The sequence below is a fragment of the Vollenhovia emeryi genome, unplaced genomic scaffold, assembly GCF_000949405.1.
Source record: "Vollenhovia emeryi isolate VEMERY1.0 unplaced genomic scaffold, V.emery_V1.0 DF939122.1, whole genome shotgun sequence".
Taxonomy (NCBI): domain Eukaryota; kingdom Metazoa; phylum Arthropoda; class Insecta; order Hymenoptera; family Formicidae; genus Vollenhovia; species Vollenhovia emeryi.
The window spans coordinates 185,722-206,406 of NW_011967244.1; the positions used below are offsets into that span (position 1 = coordinate 185,722).

At 44.9% G+C, this 20,685-nt stretch overlaps 2 protein-coding genes across 6 annotated transcripts in view; one reads left to right on the forward strand and one right to left on the reverse strand.

The window, feature by feature from the left end:
- The first annotated feature begins 171 nt into the window (after positions 1–171).
- LOC105569837 (zinc finger protein 888-like) lies at positions 172–6,304 on the forward strand. Of its 4 annotated transcripts, none has more exons than XM_012026587.1 (12): positions 172–402; positions 1,860–2,090; positions 2,201–2,386; positions 2,470–2,652; positions 2,917–3,239; positions 3,590–3,831; positions 3,955–4,135; positions 4,228–4,465; positions 4,577–4,717; positions 4,831–4,947; positions 5,538–5,693; positions 5,775–6,304. In XM_012026587.1, exons 2-12 carry the CDS (start codon positions 1,872–1,874, stop codon positions 5,988–5,990), a joined length of 2,202 nt encoding a protein of 733 aa, XP_011881977.1. In that variant the 5' UTR covers positions 172–402; positions 1,860–1,871; the 3' UTR covers positions 5,991–6,304. The 4 variants fall into 4 exon arrangements, with proteins under 4 accessions (XP_011881977.1, XP_011881980.1, XP_011881979.1 ...); XM_012026590.1 differs by lacking the exon at positions 172–402 and adding an exon at positions 690–741; XM_012026589.1 differs by lacking the exon at positions 172–402 and adding an exon at positions 768–1,029.
- A 186-nt stretch (positions 6,305–6,490) lies between these two features.
- The window catches only part of LOC105569839 (midasin), a 104,598-nt gene continuing 90,403 nt past the window's right edge, over positions 6,491–20,685 (reverse strand). For both annotated transcript variants that reach the window (XM_012026598.1, XM_012026597.1), the window contains 9 exons: positions 19,249–19,393; positions 18,890–19,116; positions 17,993–18,204; positions 16,449–17,443; positions 14,980–16,118; positions 10,036–14,438; positions 7,389–9,836; positions 6,961–7,201; positions 6,491–6,841 (listed from right to left, as the gene is read on the reverse strand). In XM_012026598.1, coding sequence (XP_011881988.1) covers positions 6,659–6,841; positions 6,961–7,201; positions 7,389–9,836; positions 10,036–14,438; positions 14,980–16,118; positions 16,449–17,443; positions 17,993–18,204; positions 18,890–19,116; positions 19,249–19,393 — 9,993 coding nt within the window. In that variant the 3' untranslated portion in view covers positions 6,491–6,658. The remainder of the gene's footprint in view (positions 6,842–6,960; positions 7,202–7,388; positions 9,837–10,035; positions 14,439–14,979; positions 16,119–16,448; positions 17,444–17,992; positions 18,205–18,889; positions 19,117–19,248; positions 19,394–20,685) is intronic.

A 20,685-nucleotide genomic window follows, 5' to 3' on the forward strand; every position in this document is an offset into this window, starting at 1 on the left:
TGCGCGGAAATAGAAGCTGCGACAGAACGTTGTTTCTCGGCGGCGCGGGGGGAAAAGATTCTCGCCCGGCGGCGTTTCCAATCGGCCGCATCGCGCGCGCGGTCGCCGCAGATGGCGCTCGCGACGCCCGCGGCCCTCGCGCGCTCGCCCGCCCCCCCCCGGCGCGCGCGACGTAATGCCGCCCAGACACTTTTCCGTCCGGACGGCCGCCAGGTGGTAAAAACGCGCGGGTAGTCGCCGAGCCGCGTCGCCATTTTCAGGGTTCCTTTGGCGTCGCGACGGCCGTCGTCGCCCGAGCCCGTCGCCATTCGACGCCGCCGCCCGGGGCCATCGCTCGATCGCCCGCTGTTCCGCCTATCTGTTGTCCTGCCAATCGTCCACACCGGGGAATGAAAATTTCAAGTCAGTGCTGGCAACTTTTTGCGTCTTGTTATCGTTGTCGCGCTCGCGTTGCGCTCGCCGCCTCGCTTCTCTTCGCGCCTCGCCGCGCGTCTCGGACCCGTCGAGGATCCGATCAGGGAAGCGCGTGGAATCATGTGCGCGATCGGAGGCGACGACGTCTCGGACGCCTTCGCGTCCCGGAGCAACCGCGCAACCGTCGACGTCGCCGTCGCCGTCGCGCTCGACGCGGATCATAGCGGGAGGAACACGCGGGCTCTCGCGCCGCCTGAGCGCTCTCGGTACAATTTTCGTCCCGCGCGAGAGACCGCGAGCATGGAAACGAAACGGCTGCTCACGCGGGTAGGCGGGCGCGCGCGACATCTTGCGCGACGCGTCAAGGACGGGGCGTCGCGACGCCCGGCGCCCCGGCGTCGTCGACCGACGCGCGTACGACTCGCGTTGGCCCTTTGGTAACCGCTGGGATACGCGAGTATCCGGCTCGCAAGATTCAAGGGGACCCCGCGATCCAGCGCGCGTCCGCTGAGAGGACGATGCGTCGACGGAAACCGAAGACCGAGAGAACGTTAGAGCCGCGAGAGGGTCGAGCGACTTGTGTGTCGACAGCGCCGTCGAATGTCGAGTCTCGGGGTATTCAGAGAAAAATGTTTACGTTTCGACTCTCGTGCCCGTTTCTGCCAGTGCAGATTAAGTCTTTCAATTACTTCTTATCCTCTTGCAAGGCCTGGTTTCATCCACATCGCTTGACTGTAAGTTTAACTTGATTCGTTCTTTGTCTCTTTGTCTCTTTCCAACGGCTACGATGTGCTCTCTGCGTCTAGAAACATTCTATTTTGTAGTCAGTAGGTACGCTTAAAAAATTTGCAAGTTGATAACTTGTATATTATACATTGTGCGACTGTATGTTGTCGGCAAATATTTTGAGCGTTTTGATTCGTTTGTGTAAAATAGAATGTTTCTGGACGCAGAAAGCACACTGCAGATTGGGCTTTACCTTAGAAAGGGATAAACGTGAATTGAACCAAGATTTAAGTTAGGCGACGTTGGGTGAGACCGTGTTTACGTCCATTTCTTCAGTTTTCTAGTTTCTGGAATTGGAAAAAGATGAAAACCTGGTTGAACCAGAATTCAAACTTATCTGCATTGCTGGAAGCGGACATTAAGGCCTGGTTTTGCCAACGTTTAATTTTAAGCTTAATTTGTTCTTTGTCTCTTTCCAACTGTTGCTTTAGAAAGAGACAAACATGAAGTGAACTCGGATTATGATTAAGCGACGTTGGGTGAAACCGGACCTAAGAGTTTGCACATTTGAGAAATAAAGATTTCGAGAGATAAATTGTTAAACCTCGACTACGAAACGTCCTTCTCTCAGTATCCAAAAGTTCCGTTGACCAATGAGCGGAATAAAATGCCCAACTTATGTATTTAGCATCGCTAATGATAAAATGTATCAATTGCAGCGGTAAAAGACGATGGCCGACTCCGATAAAGACTTCATACAGTGCTTAGTATGCGACAGTAAAATCGGGGTATCCACTAGAAACAGCATACGCATCTTCGATGATTCCAGCTACACGGTAACTGATAAGGCGCTAGTGGATGTTATATCAGCCGTTCTAGAAATCGACATCAGCGAGGATTCCGTGCATTCTCTCGTCATTTGCAAGAAATGTTTCAAGCTGTTCAACGAGGTAAAGCAAAGCCGCGCGACGCAGCGATCGCTCGCGGTTTCCTCGACGAAGGATTTGTCGAATTTTCGTCGATCGTGCGAAAGTCACACACGCCTCTTACCTGATTTTAGGTTGACGAGCTTGAGAGTAAATTGAGCGAGATCAAAATGGAGTTGTGCAACAATTATAAAAAGACGGTGGAAGTTAAAAAATTATGCGACATCTTTCAAAATGAGGAGGACGACTGTAATCATGAGGAGGACTATAACGATCATGACTATACAGACAATACGGAAGGCCAGAACATCTTAATCGAAGTAAGATGTCACGTAAAGCTTGACGAAAATAGATTATCGCGTTGTAGTTTAGTAGTACATAAATACACTGGTGATGTTCATAGGAGGTGGAAGAGACTAAAGAAGATTACTCGCTAGAGGACGATACAGAGATGCAAGAAGAGGAAGCACAAGAATTGCTTGTAGAATCGGAAGATCCCGCGGTTGAAGAAACAGACAAGACAAATATCCTCGACGACAAGAAGAAGTCGAAGAAGATCAAAGTTGAAGCAAATCTGCAGGAAACTGTACGTACGGAGAAATCGGTGATCTAGCGGCGAGAAATTGTAAAGAATTACGCACGGAGAGAATTTTTTCTTAAATGGCATTTCGAAGAATTTTGTCAGTTTTTTGAAATTTTACATTTTACTAGCAGAATGTATGGTACAATTTGAAAAAACTCACGTAAAGTTCTTCAAAATGCCATGTCCCACGATTACACGGTTTTCAGGGTAAATTTTAAGAGAAAACTCCGTGTGGTATGTGGGCTATAATACGGCATTTCTCTTCAGATTGTACTGCGAAATGATTCTTCGTACACGTGTTTCTTGTGCGAGGATGAGAAGGTCACAACGGATGCTAAGACCATTGTAGCGCACATGAAGGATATCCACGACGTTCGTCTGTACATTTGCGACGTGTGCGGGCAGGATTTCAGAAAGAGGAACGAACTCTCCATGCACCTCGACGATCACGTCGCGAAGGAGGAGGGGGATTTTCAGTGCGAGATATGCAACAGAATTTTTAGTAATCTGCGACTGTTCCGAATTCACAAGAGGATACATTATCCCCAGGTGAAGTCGTGGCCCTGCAGCACGTGTGGGAAGAGATACAAGTACGGTATCACTAGGCCAAGATGAGACTATGAAATACCTGTACCTGAGAAGTCAGTTGTCGCAACTGATATTTAGCAAATTTCTGCAGAAGAGCCGCAATCAACTTGTATTTCTATAAGTTGCTTTTTTATATTTTTCCAAAGTTTGCTTGACAATATTTTTCTCAAACGTGCATTCTTTTCATTTTCCGTGCATTCTGCAGATACGTTTATTCACCACTGTAAAATAAATAATAAGAGCAGCTGAAAGAAAAAAATCTCAGAATCAATAATTTTGCAGTTGCAACAATTTATCTCTCAAGTACAGATACAGATAAAATAGAAGATAATATATATATTTTTTGATTTAGTTCAAAAAATTTATTAGATGAACACACGAACACGCACATGGGTGTTCGTCCATACGTGTGCAACGTCTGTAACAAAGACTTTGCATCGAAATATACGTATAAGGCGCACATAAAAACACACGAAGTACGACCTCGTCCCTTTGAGTGCACCCGGTGCAACAAAACGTTTTTGAGCCAGCAAAATTTGACCCAGCATGAACGAACGCACAATGGCGTAAGGGAATATATATGCCATCAGTGCGGTAAGATTCATAAATATATATTTCTTATAACATTTAATGTTATACTTTTTGTCCAGATTCAACCGTTATCATGTTAACGTTCTTCTTATTCGCTTTTTTAACGATCGTTCTTAAAATTTAAAGGAAAGGCTTTTACCTCGTCTCACAATTTGGAGGTACACAATATAGTACATACCGGATACAAACCCTATAAGTGCAACATGTGCGGTAAAGCGTTTGCACGCAAAGCGGAGATACGTGATCACGAGAGAACTCACACGGGTGAGAAGCCTTATCAGTGCGAGTATTGTGGAGCGACATTTAGGTGAGTGGTACAAAATTGGAGAGGTGAATAGCGATTCTTTATGTTCGAATTAATGTCTCGCGAACGATTGATGTCGCTGTTGCCATTTATAGTCAGCGGTCGAATTTACAATCCCACAAGCGGGCGACGCATTACAACGATAAACGTTACAAGTGTGACAATTGTGGAAAGGGTTTCAAAAGAAGAAGATTACTGGATTATCATATAAAAGCGGCGCATACCGGCGAAAGACCGTACAAATGTGACGTATGTTCGGCCACGTTTGTCTATCCCGAACATTTTAAGAAGCACAGACGTATACATACAGGCGAGAAACCGTATAATTGCGAGGTATTTGCCTGAAAATTATCGTTGAATACTCTCTCTCAAATTGTTTCTCACTCGGTCGTTTTTATTCTCGCGCTCAAATTGCATTTCTGTCATAGATGCGCTCTGTTCTAGGTCTGCGGCAAAGCATTTAATAGCAGGGACAACAGAAACGCTCATAGATTCATACATAGCGATAAAAAGCCATACGAATGCCTGGTCTGTGGCATGGGCTTCATGAGAAAGCCATTACTTTATGGACACATGCAAGCTCAGGTAATACTTGAGAAAGCATTTTGATTCATTAGCAAATTCTCATTTTTCTTTCTATTTTTTGTTATATATTATTCTATGGTCACAATATAATGCATATGTTATTTAATATTTAGGGTCACTTGAATGATACCATAGTGGTGAACCAACCGCGATTAACAACGGAAGATAATCAAGTAATAACTATTTCCAATAGTTCTGCCGAACTATTGATGGAGGAAGTGAACGAACAGGTACTTTGTTCTACACATTCTATCCTCGTGAAATATAAAAGTCACCGTTGTGATGGACAGAGGGGATTATGTCGAGCAGATGAAAGAATTACTTAACGATACATCCACATACCGCAAACTCAAGGATTCCATTAATCAATTAACTTCAAAAATTAACTCACTCATTAATATCTGCACGACATTCTACACCTGTCTGTCCAGAAACCACGGTCACGTATCAAAGACAGCTGGTTTCTGGTGACTGCAATCAAAGATCTAAATCCTTTTTATTTATTCACCTACATTGCTCATAACTGCGTTGTTGTTGTTGATTTGCAGTATCACTCGAAAAGGACCCAAAAGAATAGGGTCGAAATGTTGTGTAATAAATCGATTAAATAATTAGCCAGCTGGGTTGACTATAAGTTTCCCGTTTCAATCTAAAAAATGTATAAAAATATTCGTAGCACATTTATTCCTCATTCAGGAATAGTTTAGTTTATAGCATGGAATAGTTAGTTTATTGCACACAATGTACATTATTGTAGAATATACATCGTAACGTGCAAAGTTTTATTACATGAATATTATACATGTTGTTGCTTATTTAGTTGGATGAAACTGGATTATATGTGACCGAACTGAAAGATCATGTGATTATACAACAAGAAGGGGAAGATCAGATATATAATGAAGAGGATGTTGTATTAAATATACCGGCAGAAGAAACCGTGAGCGGCGATGTAGACCCTCTTGTCGAAGATCAGGTAAAGCATTAAAATTTCTTAGAAAAGATATTCGGCGCAAAATAATTTGTTTATCATTAAAAGCTGCATTTTGTTTCGTAGATTGACTTTGTGGAGAGTGACACTACAGACAATAAATGTGATGTTAATCAAGTGGAAACGGTATACGCTTATAACGAGAGTGAGGAGGGTGAGGCAATAGTTGTACCAGCTGCTTCACAAGGAGAAGACAAGAATGTGCGATTAGTGCAGATTAGATTTCCAGCTGGCGTTGACGGAGAGGGCAGAAGCTGGTTGAGCTTAGTACAAAATACTTGAATTTTTCTATAATCCAATATGCTGTATAATTTACTAGGCTTGAGAGTATAAACTGACTGGAATAAATGGAATAAGATGATGTATAACTTATACAACATTTGTAATAGAACAGTTTGGGATATTAGGATATTAGGACATTAGTAATATAGGCTTCATTTCAATTGTTGAATTATTGCTTTAACGTTCTTATGATACATTTCTATATAAAAAATTCATCAATTCAAGTGAAGTGACGATTACTTTTAGTTGGAATTCAGCCAAGATAAATTTAATCCAAAAGTTAAATGTCAATAAATTTATTATAATCTACTAAAGGTTAGTCCAATTATTTATATTAATCATTAACATACAGTTGAGTTCAATATGTGCAGTTTTATACATACATTAATTTTAATTTAAATATTAGGTGGTCATTTTTTATAGATTTACCAAAGAATATTTTTATTTTTGCATATAAATAACGTATATTATACAATATGTATTATACATAGTATACATCACAGCATATATCAAATTTTACCATTATCAGATGGGAAATCATATCAAAGAAAAAAAATGTATATACATGCTGGATTTCATAACTGTGTTACGTAACTAAACTTTAATTTAATTATTTATACTAGCTACAAACTTACCAGTTTGAATGTTTAAAATGAATATTTATTAATCTAAGTATCAATTTTCCCAACTACTTCAAACCATTGGCGTAAAGCGTCGCTCAGAACACCTGGCAATGTGTTTATGTCTCTAAGAATCATATAGAATGGAAATGGGAAATTATCCATATACGGTCGAATACTTAATAATTTTCTATCTTGAAACACAGGCATGCGAATGTCCAATATTGAATCCTGAAAAATAGAGAAGAATTGATTCTTAGTAATCGTTTTTTAATAGTATCTAAACGAAACTATTATTATCGCGACGGTTATTAATAATATAATTATTTTAAGATTCGATTAAAAATCACCTTGTTAATTGGATTGTCGACTATTATAAACACTAGAAAGATATCTACAAGTCTAGCTCTCCTAACAGCACAAGTCACTATATCTTTTCCTTCTGAAAATATCCCTCTGCCATCCGACAGTACCACCAACAGTTTAGCATTGTCAGATGAGGCACGCTGGCTCTCGAACATTTCCACTGTAAAATCGACTAATTGTCCAATCATGGTCTTTTTTTGATCAAACCTCATTTCTTGTATTAGCCTGTAAATAGAAAAGAAACGGAGTAACTAAAATTCCAATTGTCACATGAAATGATATGGCTGATAAATTTGAATATATAAAATAGCGACTAACAATAAGATCAATATATCATTTATCTAGTGTTAGCTCCTAAACCGTTCAACTTATATTTAATTAAACATTAAATGCAAACAGAATGCAAAGATACCTAGATCCACTTTGTTCCGTGAAAGCTTCTCCTAAAGGATGCAATACTTTCACCTGCTCCCCGAAACTGATGACACTAAGCTGTCCTACTTCCAGATACGTCATTGCTTTACTAATCAGCGACAAGGACTCGAAAGCCAACTCTTTGGAATGATTGTCTGCCATGCTGCTGGAATCGTCTAACGCGAGAACGATCTGATAGTCACGTTTCGACGGTTTCGTGCGCCTGAGCCAGATTTTGTCCTTGCGAAACTGACTGGCTATATAGGGGATGATTTTTCGCATGTTAATACGCTTGCCCGTCTTATAATCGCCCTTCAATCTCGACGCTTGCGTGGGCTCCAGCACCAATCTTAATTTTTCGGACAAATCCCGAGCGGCCGCGTCCGTGACCGAGCACAGACAATTCCACGCGGCTGCAGCTTCTTCTGTGGAGGGCATTTGTGTCCATTCGCCTAGCATCCTCTCCACCTCGAATCGCTTTCTCTCCACATGGCCAGAACCGAGATCATTCTCTTCCACGCTGCACTCCATCGTGTGAAACGTAGACTCGTTTCCCCTCTGCACTTTCATGGTCTCCGCGGTTTCTCCTTCCAATGCCACAGTTGTCTCCGTCTGATTGTCATCCACGTTATTACTTTTACCATCGGGATCCTTTTTGCATTTGTTGTCTGCAATCTCAGAGACCCTCTCGGCTTTCTGCTCGTTTATTTTATCATTCGCCACGTCGTTCTCCTTATCCTCGTGCATCTCCACGTCCATAGTGTCATTCTCTTTCTCTTCCTCGTCTTCAGCTTTATCCGCGTTGGAAGCTTGCTGTCTGACCTGGTCTTCCGTCGCGGCGTCGAGCGTGTAATCGTCAAATCTCTCGGAATCCTTGACGTGTTGAGCCATCTCGGCCTTGTCGCCGTCGACATTGCTCGCATCGTTCTCCTTCTCGTCTCTCGATATCTCGTCCTGTGTGTAGATCGTCTTCAACTTCTTCAGCGTCGGCTCAAATCTATCAAACAGACTGCGATCCTCGTTGCTCTCGCCCGGGTTCTTCCTCTTCTCGACTGGTTTTGTCATAGCATTGCTCTGCGGCGCCGGGACAGTTTCCTGCTTAGACGATCCCGAGTGTCCGCTTTCCTGTTGCACCGACTGCGATTGGCCAGTGCCTTTGTCATTACTATCCTCTTGTGTGTTTTCGGCTGAGGTTTCTGACTGTTGATTTTTCGTGTCTTCCGGTTGGTGCGCTACCGTGTCCCGCGAACCTTCCGCCGTTTCCTCAATTTGTTGCGCAGCATCCATCTGCTCGCTCGCATCATTCGCACTTGGCGCCGCTTTCTCTTGCAATTTCTCCTCCTCCGCTTCTTCATCTCGATTTTGTTCCTCGTCTTTGTTTGTGGCATTTTCCCCATTTTTCTCTTCGGTTTTCTCATCAATTTCCAACTCTTCTTCTGCCCTTCGAGCTTGGGTTTCCTCATCGACATTATTATTATCGTTCTCGTCCTCGCTGGAATTCTCCTCAGAATCATTTTCTTTCGCCTCGCCAGATTCTTTTTCGAGTTCCACGTCCTGCTTCTCCGGCGGCGGCTTCTTCATCTCATCAATGTCGAAGGGATTCTCCTCCTCGCCACCGTTGTCCTCCTTACCGTCCTCGTCCAGATTCATGTCTTCCGGTAAATCAAGCGGTTCGGGTTCCGGTGGAGGCTGGAACTTACCGTGGTAAGGATTAATCTGATCCTCATCCACCTCCGGTTCATTCAACTCGTTTATCTCCTTTTTACTTTCTTCTTGTCGATTTTCGTCGTCGTCGTTGTCATCTTCCTGTTTTCTCTTATCTGTGTCGTCCCTCGCGCTCATTTCCTTCCCACCGATTTGTTCGCCCGTGCCTTCCTCTTCATCCTCGTTTTCCGGCTGTTCATTGTCCTCTCCAGATTCCTCCTGATCGTCGCCCCAGATTTCTTTATCAAGCTGCTCAGCGCCTTCTCCCGTCTGCCCCATTTCTTTATCCAAATCGTTTTCCTCGTCGTCGTCGCTCTGTTCCTCGTCATCGTCGTTTTTCTCCATATCCTGAAGTTTGCTGTCGAAATCCTCGGACATGTCGATTCCCTTCTCCTCCTCCTTACAAGTCTTATCATCCGGCTTCTCCTGCTCTTGATCCGCGGGTCTGGCGTCCTCAAGCTGATCCTCGGATTCTATTCTATCGGAAACGTCTTTCGTCCCTTCGCCATCAGCTAAGCCCATCCCGCCTTTCTCTGTCCTCTCGCCTGACTCGTTTGTATCGCTTTCCTCGAGATCTAAGTCCTTTGGCACACAGAACCCATTTGCAGCCAGATCTAAGAATACGTTCAATTGTAGGTACAGTATCTTGCACGTGACGCGGAACGACGCCACCTGCTCGTTGAAGTAAAACTGAACGAGCAAGATATATTGTTCCAATAGAGGCAAACATTTTAGGAGCAACCTGAAAACAATAGATATTTATCAATTTAGGAATTTACAGCTTGTATTTCACGCTGGTAAAAATTTATTAAACATTGTTTTTCAATTGATAAGTACAGAAAGATAACATACTTTTCTTCAATAAAAGATTTCTCGAGAGAAACAGCACGTTATAATTTGAAATCATTTATACCGACACGTTCAATAGTAAAAATCCTTACCTAGTACAGTAATTTGCTGATTGCAGATCGAGTTCACGTGTCGATAACAAAAGATTGGAGAGCGAATTGCATATGTCGGACAGCTTCAGTTCGGTTATATCCCGCTCGAGCAATTCAGTAAGTCTTACATTTAATTCTTCTCCCGCTTCTCTCTCCATATCGTTTTCCTCATTCGGTTCCTCGTTGAGGCGCGGCACATCTTCCCCGGTATTAGTCTGAGCTTTGTATTTCTTCTGTATTACAAGCAATATCGTGTTTATCAGATGTTCCAGCGCTGATTCGTACTGCTCGACAGCGTGATTCTTTTCCCCCAATTGCTCTCCATTTTCGACGTCTGTGGAGCTTCGCAATTTTTCGGAGAGATTAAGGAAGCCTTCCATCTTCGTGTCTAAAAACGCTATATCTTTCCAGATAGGATGCACAACGTCCGGGCTCTCAAACAGTCGTTGCAATTCCTTAGATCGTACTCTTAGGTCCCTGATCGTCGCGCAGCATTGCTCCAAGAATTCAAAGTCCTTCGTACTTAGAGGCGATGTGTGAGTGAAACGCTCAGGATGGTTTACCGATAAAATGTCAAACGGCAGGAACAAGACGTGGAAGCGTTTCGCGATAGCCTTTACTGAATTCAAAATGTCCTTCAGCAAAGCGTTCGCGTTCTTCCAGACCTCGTCGTTCTGAGAGGCGGCGATTATAGGAAGCGCATTCGCGTCCAGCGTGAGCGCGGCTCTGTTCGAGTCCGTCGACGATTCCGCGGGGCAGCATTGCAGGAACAGTAGCAGCTGCTCGAATCCAACTTCCAAGGTCATCAGCAAGGTCTTCAGGCTGTCCGCGCAGTACCGGCCTCTGCTCTGTCTCAGTATATTCAGATCCTGCTCGCCTGTCTCGGACAGACGCGAGATCTGTATGCGAAGCGAGGAGAAACGGTCGAACGCCTGGACGAGCGTAGTCTTCTGCCTGTGGGCCATCAGCATCAAGTGCGCGGAAAATCCTCGGCAACGCTCTACGTTCTGCAGCCCCAGATCGGTCTGGCTCGTGCTGAGCATCGCGTTGAGAGCGTTCAGCTTGATAAGAGACTTGTAATAATACCGCTCGCAGCTTCGCCACTGCGCCAGCATACCCTGATCGGGTTTACTCAGTTTAAAGTATCGATTAATTGTACACAGGTCCAAAGGCGGCACCGTGAAGTCCGTCACCTTCTCCGCGTCGTTCCTCAGCGTCAGTATACCAGCGCGATAGGATACGCCCATTTGAGTCAACGCCTTGAAGTAATTGGCGAGCGTCATTTTCTTCTGCTGCAAGATACTCTTCGCCTGGGACTTCTGTTTATTCTTCGGTAAACTCCTGTCAACGTTCATATCCCGAAGACGCGCACTCTGCTCCATGTAGTCCTCGACAAAACTCTCGAGTTCCTCTCGTACGTGCGGATAAGAATTAGCCAGGACTATCTCTTTGCACAGACGCCTGGCCTTTGTCAGTAACGTTTCTGTTCTCGCTATAAGTCCGCTTGTGAACGGCGTTTCCACGTCCGCAGGTCGCGAAGACTTCGGTATTGTAAAATCTTCGGGGTTCACCACGCGCCTGTGATGTTCCCCATCGTCCCAGATGCCCTTGTTCAACTCCGCGCTGTAAGATCCCGATTTAACAATCAGGCAAGAGGACACGTTTTGCTTCAAGGCCTTCTGGAATTCCTTTATGAATTTATGCAGAGTGCGATGCATCTTTTCGACCGTCTCCTTCACGGCCCAATAATTGATGTCGTTCCATCGCTCGATCTTAACGAAGTCCTTCAGCTTCTTCTCGATGGGCGCTTTCAAAGCGGCGATCCTTGCATTCACGTCGTCTACAAATTGTTTGTAATAATTGTGCACGTTCCACAATATGGCCAAGAGCTCGTTCTTGTTACCGCTGTCGTCGAGGTAATACACATGACAGTGGAACGTCAAGAGGAGACCCAATCGCGACTCGAACTCGACGAGGGACGACTCGTTCATGAAGCGCTCCAGTGATTCCACCAACTTTAGCCTGGTGACAGGCTCATCGCCCTCTTTCCCAATGTTACTCTTCTCGGGTCTCGTGATGTAACTTTCGATCAGCGCGTACAGAAAGAACCACCACCTGGACGTGTCCGATCGGAGATTCTCGTGCGCTGCATCGAGGCAACCCTTCCAGCAGGATAGCTCCATTCTCCGCCAGCATTTTATCTGCTGCGTTAACGCTAATTCGTGGTCCGTCATGCTGACGCCGCTGTGCGCGTTCTCTTTCCACTGGTGCATCTTGACGAACAGCAACTCCAAACCCGTCAGGAATCTGGAGATGGGCGAAGTGATTGGAAACGCGTAGATCCTCTCTATTATGCATCGTATCGATCTCAGAGTGGGATGTTCCGGCCACTCCTCCAGCAGCTGATCGACACGAATCAGGATACGCTCGCACAACGGCAGACACTGCTTCGCTTCCTCGACGTTGCAGTCCTTGTAGAAATCGTACGCTCTCACACGCCCCTCGACGACGTTCTCCCACAAAGTCCGATCCGCGCCCTTGTCTCGGCTCGCTTGCAGCCCCAAAGTGACCAGGAAGTTCAAGCTGGTGTACAGTTCGATCGCGAGTCCCTCGCTCAAGCTCGGCAAAAGGTTGTCGAGCATCCCATATGTCGTACCGTACCTTTGAATCAACGGTCCGACGTAATTCGCCGCACTCACCGAGGCAGGACTGTTGCACATCCACTTGGTTACGATAAAGGACACAATGTCCGAGTGGATCAGTTGGATCTCCCTGATGTCGTCCTTGGTGACGAGACCGCTGAAGCTCGACTCCGTCTCGACCGATTGGGTCGGCGATGCGCTCCTCCGATCGAAAGAAGGTTGCTCCTCTATATCGCGGAAGTCCCTTTCGCGGTGCGTCGGGAACAGCTTGCGGACTTCCAGAGCGAGCTCCTCCTCCTCCGTCAACGCGTCACCGTGATTCTCAATCTTATTCTTGTATAGACTCTCCCTCTCCGCGGCTCGCTTCTCTTCTTCTTGCTGCTGCTGCTTCCAGATCAGAACTATCTGCTGCAACAGCTCATTCATGTCCCGCCACAGTGACCTGGTCAGACCTTTGTTGAGAATCACGTGATTGTGCAGTTCGTGCAGGCCCGACTTGAATATCTGAAACTGCTCCTGCATTTTAACGAACGTGTCTGTGGAACGTGAATTCTCGCCGATCAGATCCCTCGTGCTCCTGGAAACGCACAAGCTGCTCAGGTTCAAAAGGTTCTCCTGCTGCCGGCCGACCGTCGGGAAGCGGATCAAGTTGTATATCAAGGACTCGAGATCGGCTACTCCGCTTCTGCGCAAAGATATTAGTCGTCGGGTCTCGTTGATCAACATGGAAACGCCGTGATTTAACTGCGCCAGCGCCGTCAGCAAGGGAAGAACCACGTCTGGATAAGCCGCCAGATACTTGGTCTTGATCTGCTCAGCGAATTGTTGCACCGACAAACCCCAGACTTCCGCTTTTTGCGAAACGTTCTCCGCGATTGTCAGATCCGTCGATTTGCAGTCTCGACTGATCTTGCTCGCGATCGCACACAGGTTGCTCATGCGCTCCCTCACCAGCGCGTAAGAACCTACTCCGTTCCTGAAATTGGCGCTGTCCTTGCTGAGCGAGGCGAAGCTGACGGACTGTGGCCTGAAAGCTTTCAGACCGCTGAGATCATCCCTCGTCTTCAGCAAGCGTCTCTCGCAGTTTCTCGTGGTTGCGAATATCGGATGGATGCGCTCGTCCGCCGCTGATGTGCTCAGAATGCGATCCTGCAACGTTGCGACGTATATCGTCCTTCTGCAATTGGCGATGTCCTCCTCCAGATACTTCAGCTTCAGTTCCACCTTGTGCACGGGATCGATAAGGTCCAAATTTCCGAAGAGCATCAATTGTATGTAACCCAGTATCATCCAGGCTCTTCCCCGCCGAAGCGTACTCTCTTCTCCGTGGACACTCTCCTCGCTGATGACGTTTATCTCGTTATACGCCTCGTGCAATTCTTTCACCGGTGTGAAATAATCGCTGATCAGTCTCTGCTCGAAGACGTCCGCGACGTTTCCGCTCTGCTTCTCTCTGGCGATTGCAATCAGATCTAGTACGTTGTGTTCGAGGTTCATCTTGTCGATCGTGGACGAATACAAATGCAAGTGAAACTTCAACGTTGCTAAATCGCTGCTGCTAGAGTCGCATCGCTTGTTTGTTAACGAGATACTGTTACGCCATAAAATCTCATTTAGTAGCTCCAGCTGATTCATCTGCGCCGCATACGTCCCGAGCGCGATCGTGGAAAGAACACCTTTCTCTTTCTCTTGGTGCGCTTTGTCCAACATTAACCGCAATACTAGGTTCAAGAGAACGGGTCCACCGACGTAGCATTCCATCTACAAATGTGCGTAATCAAATTAATGAAAGAGATATATTTTTACATGAGAAACTTTGGAAAAGTTGCGAGAGGTAGTAAAAACGCTGAAAGACAAAATTTATCGAGGCAGCTGCACGAGAAGAAGAGTGAATTTTTTCTTAAAATTTATCTTGAAAATCGTAGGACAACACGGCATTTCGAAGAATTTTTTAAATTTTACCATACCTTCTACTATTAAAATGTATGGTAAAATTTCAAAAAACTTTCACAAAGTTCTTCAAAATATTGTCCCACGATCACATGATTTTCGGGGTAAAGTTTACGAGAAAATTTTCCCCGTGCAGTTGCTTCGTTTAATTTTGTCTTTCAACATTTCAACTACCACTCGCAACATTTCTAAGGTTTCTTATATAAAAATATTTAACGATTACGTATTACGAATGTTATATTAATTAGATTAGTTGTTTTTAAATGTCTCCTAATAATTAATCAACAATTTCAAGACTGTCACTGCTGAAAGTCAAATATTAGTCATTTCTATATAAGAACAAGACGCAAACCTTAGGTTCGGTGTAGGAAGTCATTGACATCTCCTCATCTTCCTCCGTTAGACCGGACCAGTGCAAGAGGCGGCTCGTATCCCTAAAAGCGTGAGATCGCTGAACGAATTGCGCGAGATGGCAGAACAGTTCCGGCAGCAACAAGAGCTCCGATCCTTGCTCGGCCTCCATTTGACTTATCGCACGCAGTAGACCCATCAGATCGCTCGGTATACTGGGCACATCCGTGAATCTCGCGAGGCACTCGGTCAGAGCGACACCGGGAATCGTCGCCTCCCGGCACATCTCGCCCTGCAGAGTGCCGGCGAGCGACAGAAACGCGTACTCGTAAATCGGCCATAGCCGTATCCTCGCGTTCAGCTGTGCCGTTTCCCTCTCCGGAAGGGAGCGCATTCTGTTCAGAGTAGCCTCGACTTCCGCGGGGACTCGCAGACGGATGTGGCTCTCGTCGCAGAATCGTTCCACCTCGTGGACGATCTGCAACATCGTTTCGTCGAGCGTCGACTTCCTGGAGTGAGCTTTGCTCCACAAAGCGATCGTTTGCCGTCTCATCGCTAGCGCGTCCTCCGACTGCACGGATATGATCTTCAGTTCTCGCTTCAGGGTGCTGCCTCCCTCGTCCCTCACGTCCAGGTCTCTCGTTACCCTCGTTAGCCTCGAGTGCACCTCCATGCTGATCTCCGTGGAGTGCGGCGGCGGAAGGGTCAGATACTTCTTGATTCTCTTTGATATCTTCCTGATAGGATCGTACACCGATTTCAGCTGGTCGTTCGTGCGCCTCACGGTCTCCCACAGCTGCTCGATCTCGCTCGTGGTTCCCGCGCTCAAGGAATTTCTAGCTATTACGAATAGCTTACGCAGGAACTTCAGCAGCCATTTATAATGCACTCTCAGCAGCAAAGAAATCTGTTCCAAATTCGCGAACACTTGGGATTTCTTCGACTTGTCGATGAGCAGCGTCATTTCGCCCAGTCTTTCGAATCTCGCGAACCACCTCAACTCTGCTTTTAACTCGACGCACTCTTCGACGGTCACATTTACGTCTTGCAGAATCGCGCTGATGCAAGAATTCGCTTGTCCGAGGAATTGCACGAAACACGTTACGAGCGGTTGGTCCTTCAATTGCGAGAGCAGCTTACCTGGAAGTAAAAAGTCCCGCTAATGATGTGTCCGATAAAAACATCGTGTCTCGAGACGAAAAGCGACAACTAAAAAGTGATGAATGAGTCGAATACTCGTACAAATTGAAATTATAGACCTTCATTCACGAGACAAACTGTTCTAGTCTGAGAAAGAAAAATTTACGATTTAGAAATAAGATATTGTGTTAAATAGTTGACAAGTTTAAATGCACTTTGCGTGTGCATGTGCAACTTTATCTTCTGAAAACGTGACAAAGCCGCGACACTCTTCAATTTATGACATCGTCGATACGATTAAATTAGTTTAGTTAAATCTAGGACATTTACCGTCATTTACAAGGCTGGAGTAGAGCTTCACGGATAACGCGTCTCTGCTCTCCAACGTCTCCGTCTTCTTTCGCGATGCATCGCTCTTTAAAATCATACCGCACGCGTACAGCAACAGCAATAATTTATTCGCGCCCCTGCAAGCACCGTCGTCCTCATCGCGTGTCGTTCCTCCGACGAGCCGGCGCAAATCCCAGGGTAACGAGCTCCTCGCGTTCGCAGGTTCGGGGCAAAACAGCGCGATTACCTTCGTCATTAGCGCGCTCCTCTCCTCGAGATCGCCGAGCATCGCGTTACCTCGCAGCAACCTCGAGATCCACTCCCTTCGCAGCGGCGCGTCGTCCCGCGTGGATTGCTCGTAAAAATTCAGGAGGAGATACGGCAACACATCAGCAACGTCAATGTCCAACCTTTCGTCCTCCTCAAGACCGCAGAAGTCGTTCAACGGCTTCGTTGTAACGTCTCCTCCAGAGTCAGATTTCAGGAACGACTCGTGCATCTTGATAGCAGCGTTCAGCAGCAGGCCTTGCTGCCTGATTATAGTGAGTCTCAAATTGTCTTGCAGGTTCTTCACGCTCCACGTGGCGGCATCCAGGTCGATCACCGACATCTCTTTGTCGTCTCTTCGGGCGACACGTCGCTCAATGGTCTCGTCGATCAGGGAGGTCAGGTGTTCTCTGAATCGCGGATCTCGCGACGGTCTAGACCTCACGTAGACGTCGAGACACGCGTTCCTGATGGATCGCTCCGCGGGGAATCCGCGCAGCGATCGTTGCCTCATCAGGAACGCGGCGTGCACCAAATCGACCGCGCTGAATCGGTCCACGGCGACGATCTCTTCCGACACTCGGCCGTGGATCTCGAGCAATGCGTCGCGATGCGCGGACTTTGTGATGCCGGCGTTAAGCAGCAGCGACTTGAAATCGATCACGTTCTCGTCGATGTTCTCCTTCGGGCCGAGCATGTAAATCTCGACGCCTCTGTTACGCATGGCCCTAAAATTGCCGATCGTGTTTCGTATTACGCGATAACGATATAAAATTATTATTAAGATATAACTGCCCTCGATTTCGTAAGATAATTTTCAAAACTCCATTGCGATATGCCGAGTGCACAATATTAAATTATCGTCACGCACTTTTTATCATACTACAACGTAACGTTGCTGTCTTCGGCTGGCAATTTTTCATTCTGTGTCAGATTTTGGCGAAAATGAAACATGCAAGGGAAAATGCGCAAGAATTTACGATGCAATATTTTCGAAGTGGAATAGTAAATTAATCTTACGACTTTTAGAAATAAGCTATAATAGGCTCCAAGACTAAAACAATTAGGAATAAAAGGGCAATGGGAATCTGTTACCGAATAATACTGATACATTATGTCTCATATATTTTGTTGGAATACACGTTTTTACCATACTTTCGATAACAGGTCCCAATTTTTATTTCTTCTTATTCCTAGTTGTTCTTACGACTTTTGCACACGATTAATGCGCCCGAAATCGCACAATTTAATCATTGGGCTGCCGAGAGATAAATCACCTGGAAATCTCGCCGCATCGGGGATCCATGGTTAGAAATAGGCGGAAATTTTCGTGCGGCTTGATGGTAACGACATTGCCTTTGTCATCAACGCCTCGTTCCCCGATACTGAGAACACCGTTTGGCTCCAACAATCCATTAAGTCTGTCTAATACAGCGGGGCTACATAGATTAACCTGGTCGATGAGCAGCCAAGTTCCGTCCTGCAAGCACTAAAAGACGACTCCGTTATATGTCTTTGGATGAAACGAAGTTTCGTTCAGCGAACTTTCGCCGATTGAAAATCGAGACTACATAACAGCGACATGTCTCCGGATGCGATAAGCAGAAGTTATAATGGTATTACAAAAAAAAAACTTACACGATACAACGGATTTAAACTGCTTCGATATATCGCGTAATTGCAGAATAATCGGATGAACATTTACGTTTCACTTTAACTTGACTGCTACGGTAAAATGCAGTAAAGAGGAGATGCAATAAAATAGATGTGTAAATGGTGAAATAGTTTCGCGCGTCGGGGCAAAGTTTCAGAGGCCGCAATTTTTGACTCTATTAAAACTTTCGCAATACTTACGCTATCGTGTGTCAAGGCTAAAATATTGCGAAAGGTAGCGCGAAGTTAAGTTCGAAGTAGCGCGACTTTATCGCTCGCGGTATGTAAAATATGAGGAGCATCGTAAAAAATAACGCATCAAAGTTGCCTAAATTAAGTTCGGGGGCCACGAAGTACCGAATGAATAATTTAAAGCAACATTGTCGCGACGCTTTTCCACGTGCGTTAGTATCGCGCAGCACCGTACGGTACCATAAAGCGGACTCGTAAATTCTAGTAATGGAACTGCAGCTTTCGGTGATAAGGAAATCTATAATAAAAGCGTGTCATTGATGGAATACCTTCACCAACACACTGTCCACCCATTCGAACTTTCCGCCGGCATTCAGGCATTTATCCTGCTCGACGAAAATCGACAAGTTCCTCAACCTCGACTCGATATCTCTTAGCTCCGACTCGCGGGCAGGTTCACAAAGCCTCATTGCCGACACCAATTTCGACAGTTCCTCGATTTTGTGTAAGAATAGTTTGGTTTCCGCGGCCATTGTTCTGCCGGCGACGTTTTCATCTGGCGGCACAAACGGATGGCGAGCGATAACATTTTATTCCAATGAAGAAAATCAGATTTGTCTTTGTCATCAAGAGAGGGAAGCCTTCTGAAAGGGAGCCTCTCCTGACGGTATAAATTCGTTTTACTTACCGAATAAGTGTCGCACTTGCTCCAGACGCTCATGAAGCTCGGCAACTTGGTCCAATTTGTCGATAGCTATCTTTGTTTGCAGACTCTCGATAAGTAAAGTCGCTACGTGCTCAAACAGTTGCTCGAGATGCCGATTGTAGTCCGTCTGAAACAATGGAGAGACACTTAATTGTTATCACGCTTCAACTACAGCAGGACTATTTAATTTTATTTATCAAACACTGTTAAATGCCTAAGTCATTACGTAACAATAGTTTTTAATTGGAGAGCGAAGCAAATACGTGATGAAAGTCGATTTCAACTTAAACAATGCTAAAACATGGTACTTTGAGTAACAATTTCTTTATATCGCGCATTCTTCTTTGAAACTCGATGAACACGTCGGCGATATTAACTTAACATTTGCTCGATGATAAATGTTACTTTTAGCTTTGATCGTAACTCTAGCATGGTTTATTCGAGATACACTACACGCGCAACGATCTCGTACTTACAATTTGTGTATGAGAGGATTTCGATGTTAAAAGAGAATTGTCGAAAGCGTACGAAGTACACATGATAAATATTCAAAGAGCAAACAATAATCAGAAAATTGTAGACGCACAGCGGTACGTGTACGGTACGCGTAACATATTCTCAAGCAAGATTGCAAGAATATAGTAACCTGTAGTTAAACAGCTAACGGATTTAGCAGCTTACGAGCCGAACACGGCTTTTACCAGGAAGTTTATAGAGCTTTTGCTTTGTGTGCGATACATGATACTTGTCGAACTTTGCATAGGATCAACCGCAGCTAATTGAAAACTTTATCGGGTCATGAATAAAGGAATCGATCTTGCACGCGGGACAATTATCTAATCATGTTTCGTGTAAAAAAATTAAGCAATTAAATGACAAATAATGTTACAAGCAAAATTGTAGAATTGTGCGTAAATGACACGGACGTTAATAGAGGCAGAACTTAAGCAGACTTGGTGTAAAAAGATCTCTGAATGGTAATATAAAAGATATAAGTTCACAGATTCTAATTGGAATTATAGAATCTCTGACGAAGTTGAGATATTTTTTAAGCAAAACTGCCAATGAAAGTAGATTCCGAATTATAAATAACCCTAAACCTTTTCATCGTAAATTAAATTTTAAAGAAGACTATAATAAATAACGGAATAGCCTTGATTGCCTAATTTCAAATGCGTCTTAATAGAAGTTTTATTCGAGACTTGATAAAGATGTGTAAAACGTTAGATAATTGCACGTAACAATCTCGAATTTTCAATAAAGGAAATTGCAAGTTCGTGGGAAGAAACGTAAAAGTTAAGGTTGCGAGTTATGAAACCTTCTGTATTAATTCTAAGTGGCAACATCATACTTTACGAGAGTATGAGACTTCTGAGGAAGTACCGACTTTAATTAACAAATGAAAAGCGATTGGAAAAT

Bases quoted from the DNA above. Each gene is read 5' to 3' on its own strand.
- LOC105569837 (XM_012026587.1), top strand. From the start codon at position 1,872: ATGGCCGACTCCGATAAAGACTTCATACAGTGCTTAGTATGCGACAGT. The intron at 4,136-4,227 runs GTGAGTGGTACA...TGCCATTTATAG, and splicing joins TATTGTGGAGCGACATTTAG to TCAGCGGTCGAATTTACAAT. The intron at 4,466-4,576 runs GTATTTGCCTGA...GCTCTGTTCTAG, and splicing joins AGAAACCGTATAATTGCGAG to GTCTGCGGCAAAGCATTTAA.